Below are 19,331 nucleotides of genomic sequence, written 5' to 3'. Positions count from 1 at the left end.
ACCAGCAGTTTGTAGGGCCCATAAACTTCCCACTTTATTATTATTATTTAAAAATAAATAAACGGCGAAATTCGAAAGCATATTCACTTTGTAATCTCAGTTTAGTTTATTCATGTCATACGCATGTAAACTGTTCCAAATGGCCTTTGAGTTATTTTCTTCTCTGCGTAGTCTAATCTATCGATTTTCAATACTAAAAAGCCATAAAAGCTTAATTTTCTCCAAAATAGAACGTGGTAATTGAAATTTGAGATAAAGCTTTATACTGAAGAATATGTCCAGACTGAAAAGCTTTTGTTACTGGTTTAACTCGTTTGTACACAATACACACTTGTTTCTGACTCCTGACACCCTTTCCTTTCCTATATGTTTTTTTATTGTTGTAGAGTTTTTATGAAAATCCCTAGACAGGCAATTGTAAGGATTACGTTGTCTTCTTCATCATGAACCCGAGGAAATTTTTCTAGGGGAATCAACTATGCCCGTGAGAAATCAGGCGGCCTTTTTCGGCCTCTTGTTTATCTAACTCTCCTTTTCAGCGATGCTGGATTGTTTATATTGTTTCCGCACCATCCGCCGCATACCCACTATCTGACCATAAACCAGGAAATTAATGCCCAAATCCATTTAAATGAGCAAAGCTGTTTTGATAGTGATGAGGCCTTTGGCGTTGAATGACCCTGATTCACCCGTTTGATTCCGCCCACGCAGAATCAACCCTTTCCAACATTTGGCGTGCCAATTTTGACAAAAATAAATATTTAAAATCCAATCTTAATATCTAAATGTCTTGTAATATCTTTAACTAATTGTACAATTAAACTAATACTGTCAGAATTGTAACAATGCTAAAGGCACAATACAAATTCCTTTTTAATTATAATAAGAAAAATTTCCAACGAACAATTGTTTCCAAGAACACCAAACATATTAGTAAAAATAATAATTAATAAATTTGCTGTGTCATTATCAAAAGTTGATAAAAACATTATTTTTTGAGGGTATCTCTCGTTTATCTACCATAAAACAAGTTGTTTTTATTGTAATGAAAAACGCTTTTGGGTGTTAAAATAGAATGTTTCAATGCAGTTTTGAATGTCATGTCTGATAAAAGACAATAAATCAAATAAATGTAAAGTACGCCAATATCTTCTATTGATATAAAAAGCAGATGGTTACTTTATAATCAAAATATGCTGGAAATATAAATAAGTTAAACGGTTAGAATCTGAAATTATTAAATATCTTTAATTTATTTTCTTTTTATATTAAAAAATATTCAGCAGCAAGAGGCACAAAAGAAATACTATTCACAGTGCACAGTTCTTCAGTTTTGCAAGACATGCCGGTCTTGATGGTTTAGCATAAAGAGGGCGCCGTGAAAGTAAGGATTAAAAAATGTGAATAAATCGTTAAAAATCAGAACTTTTGATAATAGGAAATAATTAAAATACAAATGAAAATAAATTTTAGAACTTATTAAAAAAGAATTATTTTTGAAACAATAAGTGCTTTTACAAATTAATTTATGTAAATATCATTTTAAAGCAATAGCAGATACTAATATTTTAACAAATATTACAATATGAGTTAGCTACATAAACGTCTGTTTTGTTAAGCTTTTAATGTTATGTGGTCCGTCAGTCAAAAATGGAAATTTCAAAAAAAAAATTCTTGGCGTGGTGACTATCGTAGAAAATGAATTAGTTCAGAAAAATCTCATTTTTTTGCCGACGTTTCGCCTTTATTCGGGCCTAAGTGAATGTGATTGGAAAAATTACAAAACGGATGTAAATATATTTTGAACCAAATATTTCATACGCACATAAAGTGTTGTGCTATTCTTGTAGTGTCATATTGGTTTTGTATGAAATTGTTGTGAAACGTGAATTTGTATTCTGCTGTTTTTATGTGATTGTGGCAGGGTGGGGGATGTGGTAAATCTGGGAATCCTAAGGGGTTTTATTTAACTGAAAGGAAGTAGAGAATGGGGATTTTCTGGATTGAATTTGTGATTCGGGGTTACCAAATATCGGAAAGAAAGTTAATTGTTAAGGACGATAACGAAGAAAACATTAAGTTAAATTTTAATTGTTTATTCACTTTATGATGTTGGCTACGGCCGAGTGTGTATATATCTATTCTGTAATTAATGTTGCGTGTGCCTCTGTTGATGTAAACCATTTCTAGAAAGTTGCGTTTTGTAATTTTTTTAAAGTAATTAGTATTTGTTTTTGTCGAAATAATTGTTGTTTTTAAAAATGGTGTGTGGCCGATTGGTTTTTGGTGTCTTACAATCATAGACATATTTTCTTCGGATATTACGATATAATTCTAATGTATGTAGCTGAACAGTTGACACAATTAACTTTATAAATCGGATTTGTAGGCTGCTTTGTTGTGTTGTGATTTTAAATTTGGAAAAAAAAATTGTGTGCTGTTTTGTGGTTAAAAGCTATTTTAATGTTGTGTTAAAGGGATGAAATTTTTGGGGTGACAATGTATGGAGGAATGGACATGCGTATTGGTTAGTCTTTGTGTGATTAGGTTAATGTTGTTTTGTGTAGTGCTGAGTTATAATTGTTTATGATTCAATTGATTAATAATTGTTTTTTGAAGGAATTCTGGTTTTGATAAATTTGTATGTATGTTCGAATGTTTTTCAGGTGAAAGGACTCTGGATTTAAAAAAATAATTCTGTATTATAATCTTTTAGCTAGGTTAATTATTGTGTGTAGGGAGTAATGTGATGTATAATTGAGTTAGCGATTAGTGTTCATTGGTTCCTGGTACCAATCTGTATTTAGCGTGCCATCTGTTTACCTTGTTAGGAGTGTTTAGTTGTTATCGTTGTTGCTTCCGTTGTGTTATTGTTTGAAATATGTGTTTAATGTTGTTTGAATTTGATCTGAGAGTACTGCTGTTAGAATGTCACTAATGTATTTAGTGAGAAAGGGTGGAGTGTAAGATAGTTTTGCAATAACAGTTCTAAGTAATTATATAGATTATATGACGAACCGTAGTTTGTAGTAATGGTTAATGTATGGAAATTTACGTTTGTGCAGCAGTGTCGTAACATTGTTGTGAAGGATGTTTGAGAGAGATTTGGGTGTAGTGTTATGTCGTGCCATTTGTCTTTGATAATGTTAAGTGTTACGGCTATTGGGACGTTTGTGAAAAGCGATGAGACGTCTAGAGATATAACTGCATAGTTTGGGAGTATGATGATTTGGTTTATGTTGTTTTCGAAATGAAGCGTGTCTTTTTAGTGTGTCTGCGTACTTATTGAGTGTGTTGGTGAGGTATTTTGATAGATCGTTTGTCAACAAATACACGAAGGAACTTATTGGTCTCAAAGAAGATGTGTGTTTGTGGGTTTTGACAACTCTATACAATTTTGGAGTATGGGTAAATTATTATGGAGAGATTTTTATGTTTGAATGTCTATTTCTTTGTGTTGAAGTGTGTGCTAAAGGACTAGTTTTTCTAAACTACCTCATTCTTGACCGCTCCTCTTCACGTCACGAACAAATTATTGAACAACCGGTCACTAAAAACAATTGAACGTGTATGATCATATCTTTCCAAACATATCTTTATGGGCAGTATATCTTACAATAGAACTTGCATCCTACTATCTTAATGTTCAACATTTCTTGTAAGATGCAAGTTGTATAACACAATTATATTTTTATGCATCGCGTAACGTATACATGTTTGTTTGATTAATAAACTAAAAGTAAAAGTCAATCAGAACATAATGTACAGTAGTGTGCAAAATAATAATTTCTAATATTTTAATGTCGCTCAGTTATTCTCTTAAATTAGCTGAAATTTTATTGCAATTAATTACCTTTAATTGAACATAACGCTTGATTAGTCAAAAGCTTAATAACGTTAAATTAAAAACATGGGAAATTTCGTTCTCAAACAGAAAGTTTGTCGTTCAGGGATAACATCTTCCGTTACATCTTTACTTACGTTTACCAATCAACATTTTCCTTTGACGAAAATCGCAGTCCGGGAGCAAAAAATGGAAAGGAACCAACATTAGTCAAGGTTATAGAATCTGAGTAGATTTGCTTTGAAGGGCACTAAGAGAAAACAAGATCTAAATTTCTTTACTTAATTTAGTGACGATTCGTCGTAGGAAAGATGGGTCAAAATTATCTGTCAAGCATTGAGTACGCTTTATAACCAAATTTCTTCCAAATTTATCACCCAAATAATGGCAGGACACGGATATTTCAATACCAACATGCCCCAGTTCCACCTAGGCTAGGCAACTAGCAGAGTCGATGATGTGGCGTCTATCACGGAAGGCCAAACTTTTTCTTCTTAGACAATGCGGCAGAATCGTCAAATCTTTTCTTTTGCCATGACTTGCCAACGGACCTGATATATTTGCTTAATAATTTAACAAATTATGATAGATCGTATAAAAATGTTAAGCAATTTTCAAATAAAGTAAACAGCAAGAGGAGGGAAATATTAGCTTTCTGGAACTATCTGATTCAGATTAAGTCTTAAAAAAGGCATTTAAAGATCTTTAAATAAGAAATAGGAAGAATTTGTTAAGTCCACTGATTACTTAGGTTCACGGAAGAGATGGTTGGGGAAAAATTGGACATACATCAAATAGAGAAATTGTGCCCACACACCGCCTTGTGGACTTCCGGGTGTTATGAGTTGTGGCCTAGATAATGATTTTTGTACATGGCAAACACGGTTTTTTACGAAGTTTCGTCGTTAAAAGGTCTATAGTGTGTCTCAAGACGTAGGTAGAAAAAAGAATCTAGGAGTAATAAGAGGCCTAAGCATATTTTAGTTCATTTTTCTTTCATTATTTTTTTATTTATATTAAAAATTATTCAATATGAACATTAACAAATCAAGAGCTAGAGGAATGCCATTCAAGGCGCACAGTTCTTCAGTTGTGCAAGACGTGCCGATCTTGTGGATTTAGCATAACGCCGACTCCGTGAAAAGCAAAACTATTTTAAAAACAAAAAATCAACTGATAAAGGTTAAAACCCTCGCTATGCTAGCGTGAAAAATAATTTTTTAAGAAATCAAATGAAGTGTAAATCAGTTTTATTAATTTATTTGTTAAATATAAAATTATAGCAATGCACATAACGATTTCTTGTGCTGATATAAAACATTTTTTCATACAGGTACGGAGGTAGAAAAAGGCCTAATAAAACTTTTAGCACAGTTGTTGTGTTACACCTTTTAATTTTGTAAATTGTTTCTTTTCCAGGTGATGAGGGTGGGGCGGGGCGGAGGGGATGGCCGGAGGGGCTAGCCCCGACCGGAACAGCATGCTGTCCCCCGGAGGATGAAGAAGCAAAACGTCCGAACTCTATCGCTGATCGTTTGCACCTTCACCTATCTACTCGTCGGGGCGGCCGTTTTCGACTCCCTCGAATCTGAAACTGAGAAAAGACGTTGGGAAGCTTTAGAATGTAAGTGGCAAATTGGCAAAACGCCGGGCAACTTCCTTCGCCAAAACTTAACTCGGCCTCGTTGTGAAATTTTCGACACTAAGAAATTCAAATGTGATATAGACTATGCTTTCTTGGTTGAAAAGTAGAAGTTGGTAATATTTCAATGTGTGCTAACAGAATTCTAAACAGAACGTTCCCACATTTAACATTCAAAGGCGACTCTTGCTACTCCAAAAAGGAAGCACTCAACAATCACTTAATGTTCACGATAAATTGACATACTTGACATTTAGAAATCATCAATAATTAAATTAGGTTTTGATAATTAAATATGTAACTTTTCAACTTAAGTATAACTTTAAAACAAATTCATCAGTTGGAAAGTTACCGTAGTTTTTAAATGATACATGATCACCCCATAGAGATACTCCAAGATTAAATTTTACAAATGGTTGAAGCAGTGAGGAACCAAGATTAATGTATTTCGGAAAAACATCTTTTTACTTTATTGTTGACGTTTCGACTTTTATTCGGCTCATTTCAACGTCTGAGTAAATTACATAAATATGTTGATGGGAAAAAATTATACTCTTTAAAAATTATGCAATAAAAATGTAAATAAGACTAATATTAGAAAGAAAGTTAATTATAATCTACGATAATATAATTAACTATATCCTTTGAATAAACGCCGAATTAGAAAATTAATCCCCATTCACGACTTCTTTGAGACAAAAAGCCACCCACTTTCAAAGAAAATTTCATTCAAACCGTACCATCTTCCCCACTCTGTCTGAACAGCCGGATACAAATTTACATTTCATAATTATACCACGCATGCATTTAACAAAAATAACACTAGTAATAAACCACAATTTATGTGCGTATAAATACTTTGGTTAAACTAATATTCAATTTTCTATTAACACAATTATTTACATTTTTATTGTATAATTTTTATATAATTTGCCCAATCAATATATGTTTGTAATTTACTCAGGCGTCGATGATGATTTGAATAAGCGGCAAAACGTCGAAAATAAAATAAAAAGGTTTCTTTCTGAAATACATCTATCCTGGCCGCTCCTCACTAGTTCAGCCATTTATTGAACCATTGGTCGCTAAAAAACACTCGTTAAGTTCTATACTTCATACATTGTTTATCCGCAAAAACCATTTCTTCTATATCTACCGTCTATTCTCCATGGATATGTTTCACTAATAAAGAATATTGTAGAAAGTAACAGCTGGACCAAGTGGAACAATCAGTCCAACAAATTGTCTTAAAATTCAAAATATGAAATAATTTTTTACTACACATATATTTTGTGCATAAATAGATTACTTTATCATATTTTTCATCAGTTTTATTTTATCATTTATCATCATTTTAATATCTGATATAACGCATAATTATGTTATTCACGACTTATCAAACAATCTATTATATTCATTTAGCATCTGAACTTTTGTTATTTTCAGTTACATTTCTTCTATCCACGGTTTTCATATTTCGAAAGTTTGAAGCCCTTGAACTAAAAAAAAAATTCAGTGAAAGAATAAAATTTTAAAAATACATGACAGAAATGATTTTAAACTGTATGTTTGACAACAATTGTACATTGTTATACATCATATTTTGCTTGATTTGATAAATTTCCAAGTTCTATGCCTTTTGCCTAACTTACATTTCTAAAATATATTTTAAAGATATGGTGTACAAGTTACGAAATTGTCACCTTTTTATGATCCAGACATGTTTCTCAAACACTATAAATACAATTAACTTTTTCACTAATTACTATAAAAATAAATTAATTCTAATTGTAACAGAGTGTCCAATTACCCGTTGGGCGTTGTGGACGAAGAGCCGTTTATATTTTACTTTTTTTATATTATTAACAATTACAAATCCATGGGCTGTACAGTAAATTTAAAAATTTTATATTCACCATTTTGATTAAAAGTTTTAACACATTTCACTAGGACCAAATCCAATTCCTTCTTTCCAACCTTTGACTCGATTATTTTCTACCGATTCAATTTCAACTATTTTCATACGATTTGAATAAACCAATCGAAGGTTTTTTTTGTTGAGGTAAACATTGTTAAAACCAAACAGAAGAACACTGTGCACATAGATAGGGATATCGTGCAAATGAAGGAAAAAACAGTTTCCATGGTTAATCAATGAAACAGACTGAACATTTTAAACTTTTAATTAATCCGGCCAGCTTTTGTTGTTGATTGAAGATTTGCCTAGAAATCTAAAACAAACGAATAAATATTTAAACATTTTTGCATTAAGTATTCGCACATCATTACATTTATGTACCTATTGTAAATATATTCATAGAATTAATTAAAATACAAAGTTAGGAATTTTATGATTTAGTGTACTAGGTAAAATAAACTCTATAGAATTGAAAGATTTGATGTGTTCGAATAATAAAATATTTCGTTAAAGTTGTTTTAAACCGGCATTGTTTGGGTACAAATAAGTCAAAAAGTAAGTGAAGCCATGCAAATCATATTGGCATTGTAAAAGATAATTAAGCCAGAAAAATTACCCGCCTTGTAGACACCATGCGAGAAGACGTTGGTGAAAAATAACACGTGATGCATGAAATAGGGCTTAGGATTTTCCGCAACAACAGCAATCCTGTTTGCGAAAGAGGCTCTTCCAAGGATAAAGCACGGTCCAAAACTTCCGCTTTTAAGAACCTTGCTTAGAGGCAAAAAAATTACGAGAAATCACCACAAAGAGAATATTTTTACCTCGAAAATATAATTTTTTTGGAGTTTTTGAATCTATTATGTAATAACAAAAAGTTGTGTTGACAGGTATATTAAGATATGCATTGATTTGTTGTTTAATGCTCCAACAACTTACGCTTGAATAGTAATACAGGTTTGCAAATAAAATACTTATTTTCTACAAACAAATAGTCATAATTTTATGGGAACCCACAACAATAACGAAATGTTCGTCCCATGAATTTTACATTACAGCGTAGGTACAGTTTGTATAAAATGGCATATTTATATAAATATGACTGGGAATTAAAATAAAATCACGTTGACCTTTCTGATTTTAACCATAACCGTCAGGAAAGTCTAGAAATTTGAATGAACAGGTAGGCTATTGTAACAAGCCCTTCTGTACTTTTGACTTGCGACAAGAGTTACTCGAGTAATGCACAACTTGAGAAAGTTCATCCATCATGCGAACAAAACTCAAAACTTTGCAAGGAAGAATATATGTTTTTTTCAGTATTACTTTCATTAAACAAATTAATAAATAATATAAACAGCAAATATAACAGTTTTTTCAATACTAAATTTCGTGTAAATAATTCGAGCTTCGCATAAACACTAATGATTAATAAGTTATTTCAATATAAAAACATAAAAACGCTTGGTTGTTGTATATAAACATTTACTAGCGAATATTTCCCTGTAATTATATTTTTTTAAACCTTTTCGCAACCATAATAAACTATTTCAACTCATTTTAATCGCTGCTAAAATAAGCATTTTTCTTAAAATAAGTAATTTGAAATGGTAAAATACTGCGGCAGTTTGGAAAATCGTGTACGTAATGAAAGTTATATACGTCAATTATGTTAACAAACGGATGTCCGTGAAATATGTTAAGTCTAAAAACCCTTGAATCACTCAATGGAAATGAGGTGAAATTTAAAATGAAAATACTAAACAGACAACTTAAATGATAAAAATATTTATCATAAAATAAGGTTTTTTCTAGACAAACATGTTGGCCTTCTTTGTTAAATGACAGAAATTTACGAGACCTCGACAAGGTAACGATCCATTTCTTGGAACAGGGGTGCTTTGGGATAAAAAGACAATTCTCTACAAGCCACAGTTCGATAGCAGTCATTGGAAAGGTCAAGTGAACCTCGTTTAACCACTTCTAAGAGTGAACAACACCCATAATGTTTGATTCGAGAAAAAATTTTACTCACAAAATACAACTTAAAATTTAAATTACTTTTAAGTTATAAGTTAATAATTAAATTTGACGTAAAGATAAATGTTGAAAATAAATAGTAATTCAAAGTTAAAAGTTAAACATTTACAATTAGATACAATTAAACCATGAAAATTAATCGCTTAGATTCAAGTCAAAAGTACAAAATTAAAGCTTAACTTATTAATCCAATTAATTATTATTTTCATCTAAGCTTTTTGGTTGAGACGAAAAATTAGTGTCACGAGCAGGATTCGAACCGACGACCTACGGCTCAAACCGCTGCTGCTTTAACCACTTGATATAGCAAAGTCACGGTAGCTCTAGTTGTGGGTTCGAATTCCGATCGTGACACTAATTTTTCGTCTCAACCAAAAACCTTAGATAAAAATAATAATTAATTGGAATAATTACTATCGTCAATTATGACCACTAAGCAAATATGGTTTAAGAATTAAGGTACTTTTTTTTAAATTAAGGTACTTTTTTTCATCTCGACTAAAAACCTTAATTAATTGTAATGATTTAATTGGTCAAGCGAACCACGAAATTAGTGAATTTATATTACTTAAAATTTTAAGTTAAGAATTAAGCTTAAATTAAAGTAAAAAATTAAGAATCATGCTGTACCAAAAGTTAAAAGTTATGAATTAAACGTAGCTTAAAGTAAAATGTTAACCATAAAGCCATTTTATACTTAAAAATTAAGAATTAAATTTTTTTAATGTAATTTAAGAATTTAGTTTAACTTCAAGCCATAAATTAATAATCCTGTTTAACTTAGCAGCTTTAATTTAGAAGCTAAGAATTCAAAAAAGGACGTTAATAATATAGGGAAAATTGAAGTTGAAAGTTAGGATTGATTGCTTGAAATTATAAATTAAGATTCATGCTAAGCAAATTTAGTTGTGACAGACACTTTCACACAAAACCAATGTGACACCACAAGAATGCACCACAATTTATGCCCTGATGATGACCCGAATAAAGGACGAACGTCGACAAAAAATGAAAAGGTGTTTTTGTAAACTACAATATTCTTGATTTATTGTAGATTACACGACTTCAACAAATTAAGTTAAGAATTAAACATAACTTTCAGTTAATCATAAAAAATAAGCATAGATTAAAGTAAGAAAAGCTATTTAAATTTATTTAAATCAAGTTAAGTTTCTTTGCAGATTTTTATATGTTAAGTGCTAAATAGTAGGCCTGTGACCTTTGGGAGGCACTGATGATGTATGATGGGAAGAAGCTGAAACAAGTCCGATAATAAAACAAGGAGGAAAGATGATAAATAAACCAGAATTATCAAAAACGACCAAGCTTATTAAGCTTAATTTAAATTAATTTGATAATTTTCTTGCATATTATCATACTTTACGTTTTATATTTTCGAAGAGAGGACATAAATTATTTAATAATAAGACATATTCTTTTAATGTCCAGCGTTGAATGTTTTAAAAATGAACATTTCATAGTCTGCGGCTTTTATCACTTTCCTGTAGTATTGTGCCTTTTGTTGAGAGTTATATGCAATTACATTTTTTTGTAATAATTCGCAGTATGAATTTATTAAACCTCTTTGTGTTGTTTCCAACATGCAAAATAATTTCAATTTTTGTTTTGTGTGTCGGTGAAAATGGTTGTCAGCATTTTGTTATGCGTCTCATGTAACCGTACCGTCCAGGGTTATTTTTACACAGTAGCGTGTCATCTTTTTGTTATGGATTGTTGGAGTATGCGATTCGGCAGGCGATTTTTTCGGCAGTTGAAGTGTCCCTACACGCTGAATACAAATGCACGATTATTTTGGCCTTGTTGAACACAGCTGCAGCGGGATGTCTCGGCATTTCTTTGTTTTTGTTTTGTAAAATAAAAAGAAAACTGTCTTTCCATTTCGTCCTATTTTTTACCCTTCCATGTCTGAGAAACGTAAAACATGACAGCCTTTCGCACCACACTGAATACCATAGTTTTTGAATAATTCATACTTGACAATGCCATATTTGCCGGGGCTGTTCTTCATTTTGTTTTGTTAAAAAAACAGGTGATAACTTTATATAATAATATTAATACATTTCAAACAATAAATTATTGTGTAAATGTTTTATAATAACATTTAATTGTAGAATGATAATTTTTATTTTATTAACCTGTCAATCGCATTTTAAATACAAAAAACTAAATATTTTGCTATCATCCCATAAACAGCATGAGATTTAATTGCTACATTGTTTGAAACATATTAATTTTCTTTACGTTATAAACCACAATAAAATGTAATAATACAATTTACCTAAAATTAAATTTATCTATATTGTTTTTGATTCATTTATGTAGATGAATTAAGAAACTTTGAACCGTCTTTTTATTGAAAGAATTGCAGTTTTTTGTGATTTTGAAGGGTTTACTATTAGTAAGTAACACGCCTTCAGACACTTAACTGGTCAATATTAATGGTTAATGGAATTTTTATTGTGTGATAGTTTTATTTAGAAATTAGACTTGACTATATTAGATCTTGATAAATTGGATACAGTGATAGAATAGAATAGATTTTTATTTGTACATGTGCAATACAATACATAGAATAATTTTAGAATGTAGGGAAAGTGACTTTTCTTCACGATGGCTTCCTACTATTTTCAAATAATCATTTTTACATACAAAGTGGAAGAGAAATTCCATAATAATTTGTGGGGAAAAATTTACGTTCAAAAAATCACATGGATACACTGATAAAAATCAAGTTTCCATCTGGCTATTTTAAACAATTTAATTATTAAATTCACTAGTTTTCGTGGTCCGCTTGACCAATTAATATCTTTCAATTAATTAAGGTTTTTAGTTGAGATAAAAAAGTCAGTGTCACGAGCGGGATTCGAACGCACGATGCCGCTACTCTACTGAGCTATCGTGACTTCGCAGCTATGCTAATATCATTAATCAAATTTAATATCGATAACATACATATATCATCAATCACACAAAACATATAATATAACATATAAAACATTCATCATATTCCACACATCAAACATTTTCACGTAGTCAAGTTTTCAACAATTTAGCTTTCCTTTTCCTATGTATCCCCGTCTATATAATCCTGAACGGATAATCTGGCCGAACCATTTCCAACGTTTTTTCCCATCGTCGGCTCTTTTCACCTCAAAGAAGCCGACTCCTTATACAAAAACGTCTTTCTATACCAACTTCATTCCCCACCCCTTCAAATTCCAACGTATGTAAACGTCAAACAGCAATATCGCACTCTCAATACGACACGCAAGAATGGCACAATTACGCAGAAAACAAACAGAGTGAGTAAAAATTCTTTGATTGAATTCAAAAAATATGTTTTTGCATTGTATAAATTCACTTTTTTTCGCATCCTTCATGTATTTGTTAAATTTAAACATTGTTTGTAAATCCCAGGCCCTGAAGATGATCTCAATAAAGATCGAAACGTTGGCACGATAAACAGAATGTTACATCACACCAATCCGCATCTCACGATTTCCGAATAATAAAGTAACAACGTTTTAATGGGGACAGTTTGATGTCATCCGCAGTGAACGTGTTAACCTGTGTCCTCCGGATGCTGTGCTGTGACCGAGAAAAAAACAGCAGGCACATGTTTGTAACTTTTTACATGTAAAGCCAACAAATAAATTGTTTATATAAGAAAAATCTTATTGAAAAATCTCTCTTAATTATTAAAAATTTGAAAGTATAAAAAAAATTGAAAATATATTTCAGGACGACAAAATCACTTAACAGTTGAGATATCCGAATATAACCAATCATTTATTGCTTGTAAATTCTATAGGGTAAATGTATATAATCTCAAATCGGATAACGGTTGTTGATGATTGTATGATCACTTTACAGCGGGTAATGCATTACGATTGATACATCTCAACTGATTAGTATAATTGGATCATCGCATCAGAAAGTATCAAAAGCAATTAATTTTTAACAATTATATAGGTAATATAATCCGCTGGTTACGGGATATCGATATTGGAACTTTTTTCGTTTATGACATACGAAATCGTATTCAATGTTAAACGTATAATAAATTAATAATGTCGGGTGTAAAAGTTTTTCCATATTATATTTTTTATGCTGTATCACCTCTCGTGATATTCGGGAATAATTTCAATGCTGCTTGCTCATCAGAATTCTGGACGGTAAAGCCCTCGGGGTTTATAAAGGCATTTTGAAGAAATACTTATATTTTGATATACTGGGTTTAAAATAAAGATACCCGTCTGGGTACTGTTTTTAAAGCTGTGGTCCACATTTATTATAAAAAATCCATACTTTTACACATTGTTCTGATCATACAAAACCATCAACAATCCAAAATAATTAAATTAAAAAATTCCTGTCATAAATAAAAATTCAACTATGCATTGAGTATCCCTAACGAAGTGTTAGAACCATTTCAAAATCCTTTTTTTTTATAATAATCTCTTTTAAAAAGCTATTTACTATGCAGGGTTTCAAACCCAGATCTGCCAGCGTGGCAAATACGAGTTGAAACTTGAAACAAAAACCACATAAAAACCAGTTAAGAGAAATGTCAAACATTGCAAAAATAACACGTAAAATAACATACAACAAAAATGCTACACTGTTTTCAAATCAAAAACGAATGTGTGTTTAGATCTTAGTATTTGATTTACACAACGCCATAAACATTTTATCCCGATTGTAGTCGAAGGGTTTCCCCTTTTGGCTTTTAAACTTTTGTCGTGCCATCTCTTCCAATGGTTTTCCTGGAAGATTTTTGTTTCTTTAACCAATTACAGAATTTTTCTCCGGGGTTATTGTACAAAGAATCTGCCACTGGTAGAAGCCTTTACCAACTTAGCAAAGCGCGGAAAAGAAATTGCAAAAACTACAGGCCTCCAAGTGATGACACGACATGACATTATGACACAAGACAAAATAACACACTATAATTAGTGCTTGTGGTGAAAACGTTTTATGTATTGTTTCCTAGGTTGAATAAATTTTGAGTACAAGTTGCCACCCTTTATAGAATAAAGTAAACATTATAATAGCATATATAAATGGACAAATTCAGTTTAAATTGAGCTCTGTGAAGGCGGAAAACTTTTGGGAGAATGGAGAGCTCAGGCAGGTCATCTGCCTGGTGAAACAACTCAATGATGACGCCTACGACGAGCAACCGCAACGAACTTATAAAAACAAACATAGCGTTTTCTCTTTTGCTCTTATTTATACTTTTAACAACAAGGTTTTTCAAGGTGAACAACGATTTTTAAATTTGAAGGGAGGGTTCACATTTAAATTTTTGTTGTAGTCTTGTTTGTTCTGAAAGGTAAATTTCTAAAATTAGTCCATTTTCTTGTATTTCATAATTTCATATTATAAATTAAAAAATATGCATGTTTTATAAACTGATAAAATACCCTGGGGTGTTTAGTTTTTTTTACATATTAGACAATGTGTATAATATTTCAGAAACCACTTCACGAGTAAAACTATAATTTTTGCATTATGGATAATATACAAAAAAGTTTATAGGTTTTTAGTATCGACGTTACCTTAGGAACTTTTCCTTTCGATTGCTGGTTGAAGGTGAAAATAATCTCTCTTGAACAAACCGAAAATCTGAAAGAAATCAAACACCGAACTCTTCGAGCTGAGGTAGAATCGTACAAAACAGTGCGATCCCCATTGTACCGAAATTACTTTCAACAGCAACTACGAGAGTATAATGGGTAGTGAACGGGTTGATCATCCGGCCGTTTATTCGTCTGAAAGAGAAGCCCGACTTTGGGGGTGGTGATAGCGTGGACGGGGGCGGCCGCCCTTTCACCCCTCAGATTCTCGCTTAAACGAACCCCTCATACAGTTTTCATTTCCACTTTTCCACACCCCCTCCAAACACCAGGTACCGTTAAACAGGTGGATTTTTCTTCCAATCTAATTAGTCCGATGGGGAATTTCAACCCTCGCAATCAACCCTTCAGATCAGTACATTCAAGTTATAAAACAGGGTCCTTTCTTCGCCTGTTAATTTTGATCTTTCTTTTAAATATACACACTTATTGTTTTTTAAATACGAAATTAATAATTTTTCAGTGTTCTGTAAAATCATGACAACGTATATTTTCAATTTGTATTGTGTGGTTTATCAAAACATACATTAACCTTTTAATTTATCACCTTTTAATAAATTACAAAAGCATTTTTTCCTGACATTCCAAAAAGTGAATATTGATCTTTAGGTAATGAACGCATGATTAATGATCTAGTCAATTAATTCAGAAGTGATTATGCTACATCTGCATTACCAAGCGATGAAGGGAAATGATATTAACATAATGAAACACCTGCCATTCCCAATTCTTGATTTCAAACCATGAGAGCAAAAAAGATTTTTTCCACGTCTAATATTTAAAAAATGAACCAAGTTTTCTGTGCTTATTATGAATTTTACAATTACTAATGTAGCTTGTCTCACACGACACATTTGGCCGATTTCTGGGGGGAACTCAAAACCATAACTGCTGCAAACATGCAGAAATATTTCCAATACTGATACATATTTCATAGTCCATATTAGTCTTGGAAATGAATTGTAAATAGTGACATTGTGATCTTTCCTCTTGGGTGCGGAGTGATGGAACCTATAATTTGGACGTTTCTGATGGTCTTAATTTAATTGCTCGTTTGATCTATCGGTTCGACTTCTCGCCATCTTCAGTACAACCGCTGAAGACCAAAACAGCAATGATAGGCAGATCAACAAGATCAGAAACGATCAAATTACAGTTAGATTTAAGTTTAAATAACTTAATTGGTGTTTAAATTTGAAGTTTCCTTGCTATGGTGATTCCAGGGTTGTCACAAGAAGCCCAATATCAAAAACGAACAAAATAGGTTCACCTCACCGTAGACCTCAAAAAAAATTTCATGATGGAAATATTGTTGTTTTAAAATAACTCGAGCCTTTCAAGGCAGCAATTAAACCATCCTTACCAAGATATCTAGACAAACTTGCAATCAGAGAGGAGGCTTGCGATCCTTATTCTGGTAAATTACAAGTTCACCCATATAGACCTAAATATTCCTTCGGTCCAAGATGTAATCCACTCCGGTTCTCGCCAATTTCATACAAACCAACCAAACACCATCAATCCTCAAATAAAAAAACTCTCGTTCCGACGAATTCCTTTCAACCCTCATCGCTGACTAAAAACACTACACCTTTCCAATGACAGTGACACTAACCTCGATTAAATAGATAACTTAGAATTCATAGAAGTGCTACCAGTGGGTAGTTTCTCCTCTCTCCTTTATTCAATTGTTTTATACCCAAATTGTTACTTGGTACCAACTTAAAGGTAGATATAATGCACTGTAAATAAATTTAAAAAAGTTTTTCACCTAGCAGACGGCAAAGAGAAATCTCGCAAAGAACAACTGACGTTTTGCAACGTATCATCTGTCATCAATTGAAGGTTAGCTAACCTCCAGACACTTCGGCAAAAGTGTTTTTTTTTTGCCTTGAACTAGTGTACATCTAGCCATCTACATTCATTGCTTGATGTTACCGGCCCTCGGAAGGCGGCCCCCGAGACCGGCCAAGAAGGACACCTGGTCTCTCCATGTGTAACGGGGAAATTCTCAACATAACAGACTGTTCCCGATGGTGGTGGATAAAAACCTAACATGGAAAAGCTACCCTTGGAAAAGTCCAACGCCATCACCCAGTCCGGAGCATAACGCGCTCTGAGAGCGCAGAGATGTCCCCCAACGGTCCCCAGCCAAACCGTCCCCGCGCGTTGACTATGCTGGAAAAAAACAATAAAAAGACAAAAACCATTGTTTTACAATGTAATGTTTACTGAAATCAAACTTCACTTAAAGAAAAAGCAGAAAAATTAATTATTTTTCTAAGTTTTGTACACTTTAACAATTAGCCTTTCAAGAAATAATTGATGACTCTATAGCTCTTCCGTAACGTTCCAATTTCCCAGTAATGATGTTGAAAAGTGTTGTGTAAAAGGCTTAATTCACATGATCAAGTTTCCAGGATCGAGTAACTGAAAAAAAGCTGCTCTTCAAACAGCTACAAAACGACCCCGGTCTTATTAGTCTAAGTTTATTTTCCATAGGCATATCTCGTCCTACGATTTCTTTCCATCTACACATCCTTTTCTACAAAAAACTACCCTAAAACCATCATAATGTATTTGAGATTATGGATGGATAAATTATTTATATTGAAAAAAATTATCGAATAGCCTTCTCTTTGAGTAATTAAATTACTCACTAATTCCAATGATTCAAGGTTTTTTAAATAATTAATAAAATTAATAATAAATGTTCTAAATTAAAAATTTACTATCTAAAAACGCAATTTTTTAAAAATAGGATTAGGTAATTCACTGAGGGATTTAAAATGGGAAAACCAATGTTTACCTCGATGTTCAAATTTTTTTATTTTGTTTTAAAACATAAAACGAAACTTTCATTTTTTTTAATTGTTAAATTTTCATAAAATGTCAAAACAGTGAGAAAATTCGATTGTATAGCATATAAAAAACTAATTTCTTTCCTATTATTTACCAAAAAATACTATTTTAAGTAAGCCATAAAGCCAGAAAATTAGACTAGTTGTCCGCAATACGCAAAAGAAAATCCTGTTGACGTCAATTAATTGTAAAGAAACTTAGATTTAAATATATATTTAAACTCTGACCTGCGAATGGTCAGGTTACAAATAAAGGTCTATGTTAAAAATAGTATCGGCCCCCTCGATCTCCATACTAAATGCCATTTAAATTTAAGATCTCCTGCCTTGTTCAGGCAAATGGTAATACCTCCCCCGCTCATTTGCTTAATTAAATTTTCTCGGCTTCCAGGGTTGTTTTGCTATTGAATGACCTTAGCCACTTGGAAAATGTATGCAGGTAACCTTCAAAGTTGATTATAAACGTGTCCGTAATGAAATGATTTTCAAAAGAACATAACACCTGTTAAAAACAGTAAATTAAAGAACAATTATAATTTATAAACATTTAGAACAACGTTTTTGACCACAAAACGAAACTAAATAAGGATAAAAATTCGTTTCCTTATGAAACGTTTGATTTAAACATTAAAAAAAGTTTATACTAATAAAAATATTTATCTATCCTATAATCATATTAGGCATTACAGAATGACGAAGAAACCACGATGACATCGACTATATGAGATCTCGAAGTACACGAGGTTGGTTAAGTTGAAATTAAGACAAGTTTTTTGCACCCCAAAATGCAGGTCCAGTCGATAAAGAAAAAACGTATTTCAAACACAAAAAATTTTCAATGATGATGATCAAACAAAAAAAACGTATTTCAAAAACAACGTTTTTCTTTCGACTGGACCTGCATTTTGGGGAGACCACCATTCTTGAAAAAACTGAAAATATTTGTCTTAATTTCAACTTAACCAACCACATGTACTTCCAGACCTCGTAGTCGATATCGTCGGTGTTTTTTCGTCATTCAGTAATGTTAATATGAGAAACAGGATGCTGCCCTGATGATGATTTAAAGGCCGAAAGCTTGGCAAGTGATCACAGGGTCTACTTCCTTCTCTACCTGATCAGAAACCAGATCCCAAACACATTAACCGTCGTGGTCGATTTCTTCTTCATCAAGAAAAAAATTTATATTATATAATAATTTATTTGTAACCTATACGTATTAATACCTATAACAAATATGTACACAATTTTTTTTATTGATCACAACAATTTCAGGGGGACCGCGGTAGCCGAGTGGTTAGCATGAGAGACTCTCACGCCGCGGTCGTGGGGTTCGATTCCCACCGTCGCCTCTGGCCCTTTTTTC

General features: G+C 32.1%; 1 protein-coding gene across 2 annotated transcripts in view; it reads left to right on the top strand.

Annotated features, from left to right (window-relative positions):
* The first annotated feature begins 5,293 nt into the window (after positions 1–5,293).
* The window catches only part of LOC106668593 (two pore potassium channel protein sup-9), a 35,778-nt gene continuing 21,740 nt past the window's right edge, over positions 5,294–19,331 (top strand). For both annotated transcript variants that reach the window (XM_014397490.2, XM_024226855.1), the window contains exon 1: positions 5,294–5,468. In XM_014397490.2, the coding sequence (XP_014252976.1) occupies positions 5,342–5,468 (127 nt within the window). In that variant the 5' untranslated portion in view covers positions 5,294–5,341. The remainder of the gene's footprint in view (positions 5,469–19,331) is intronic.

This window comes from Cimex lectularius, unplaced genomic scaffold (genome assembly GCF_000648675.2).
Source record: "Cimex lectularius strain Harlan isolate CLEC.00 unplaced genomic scaffold, Clec_2.1 scaffold7, whole genome shotgun sequence".
Lineage (NCBI taxonomy): Eukaryota > Metazoa > Arthropoda > Insecta > Hemiptera > Cimicidae > Cimex > Cimex lectularius.
The sequence above is the reverse complement of the archived record's forward strand: the minus strand, read 5'-3'. Positions and strand labels throughout refer to the sequence as shown.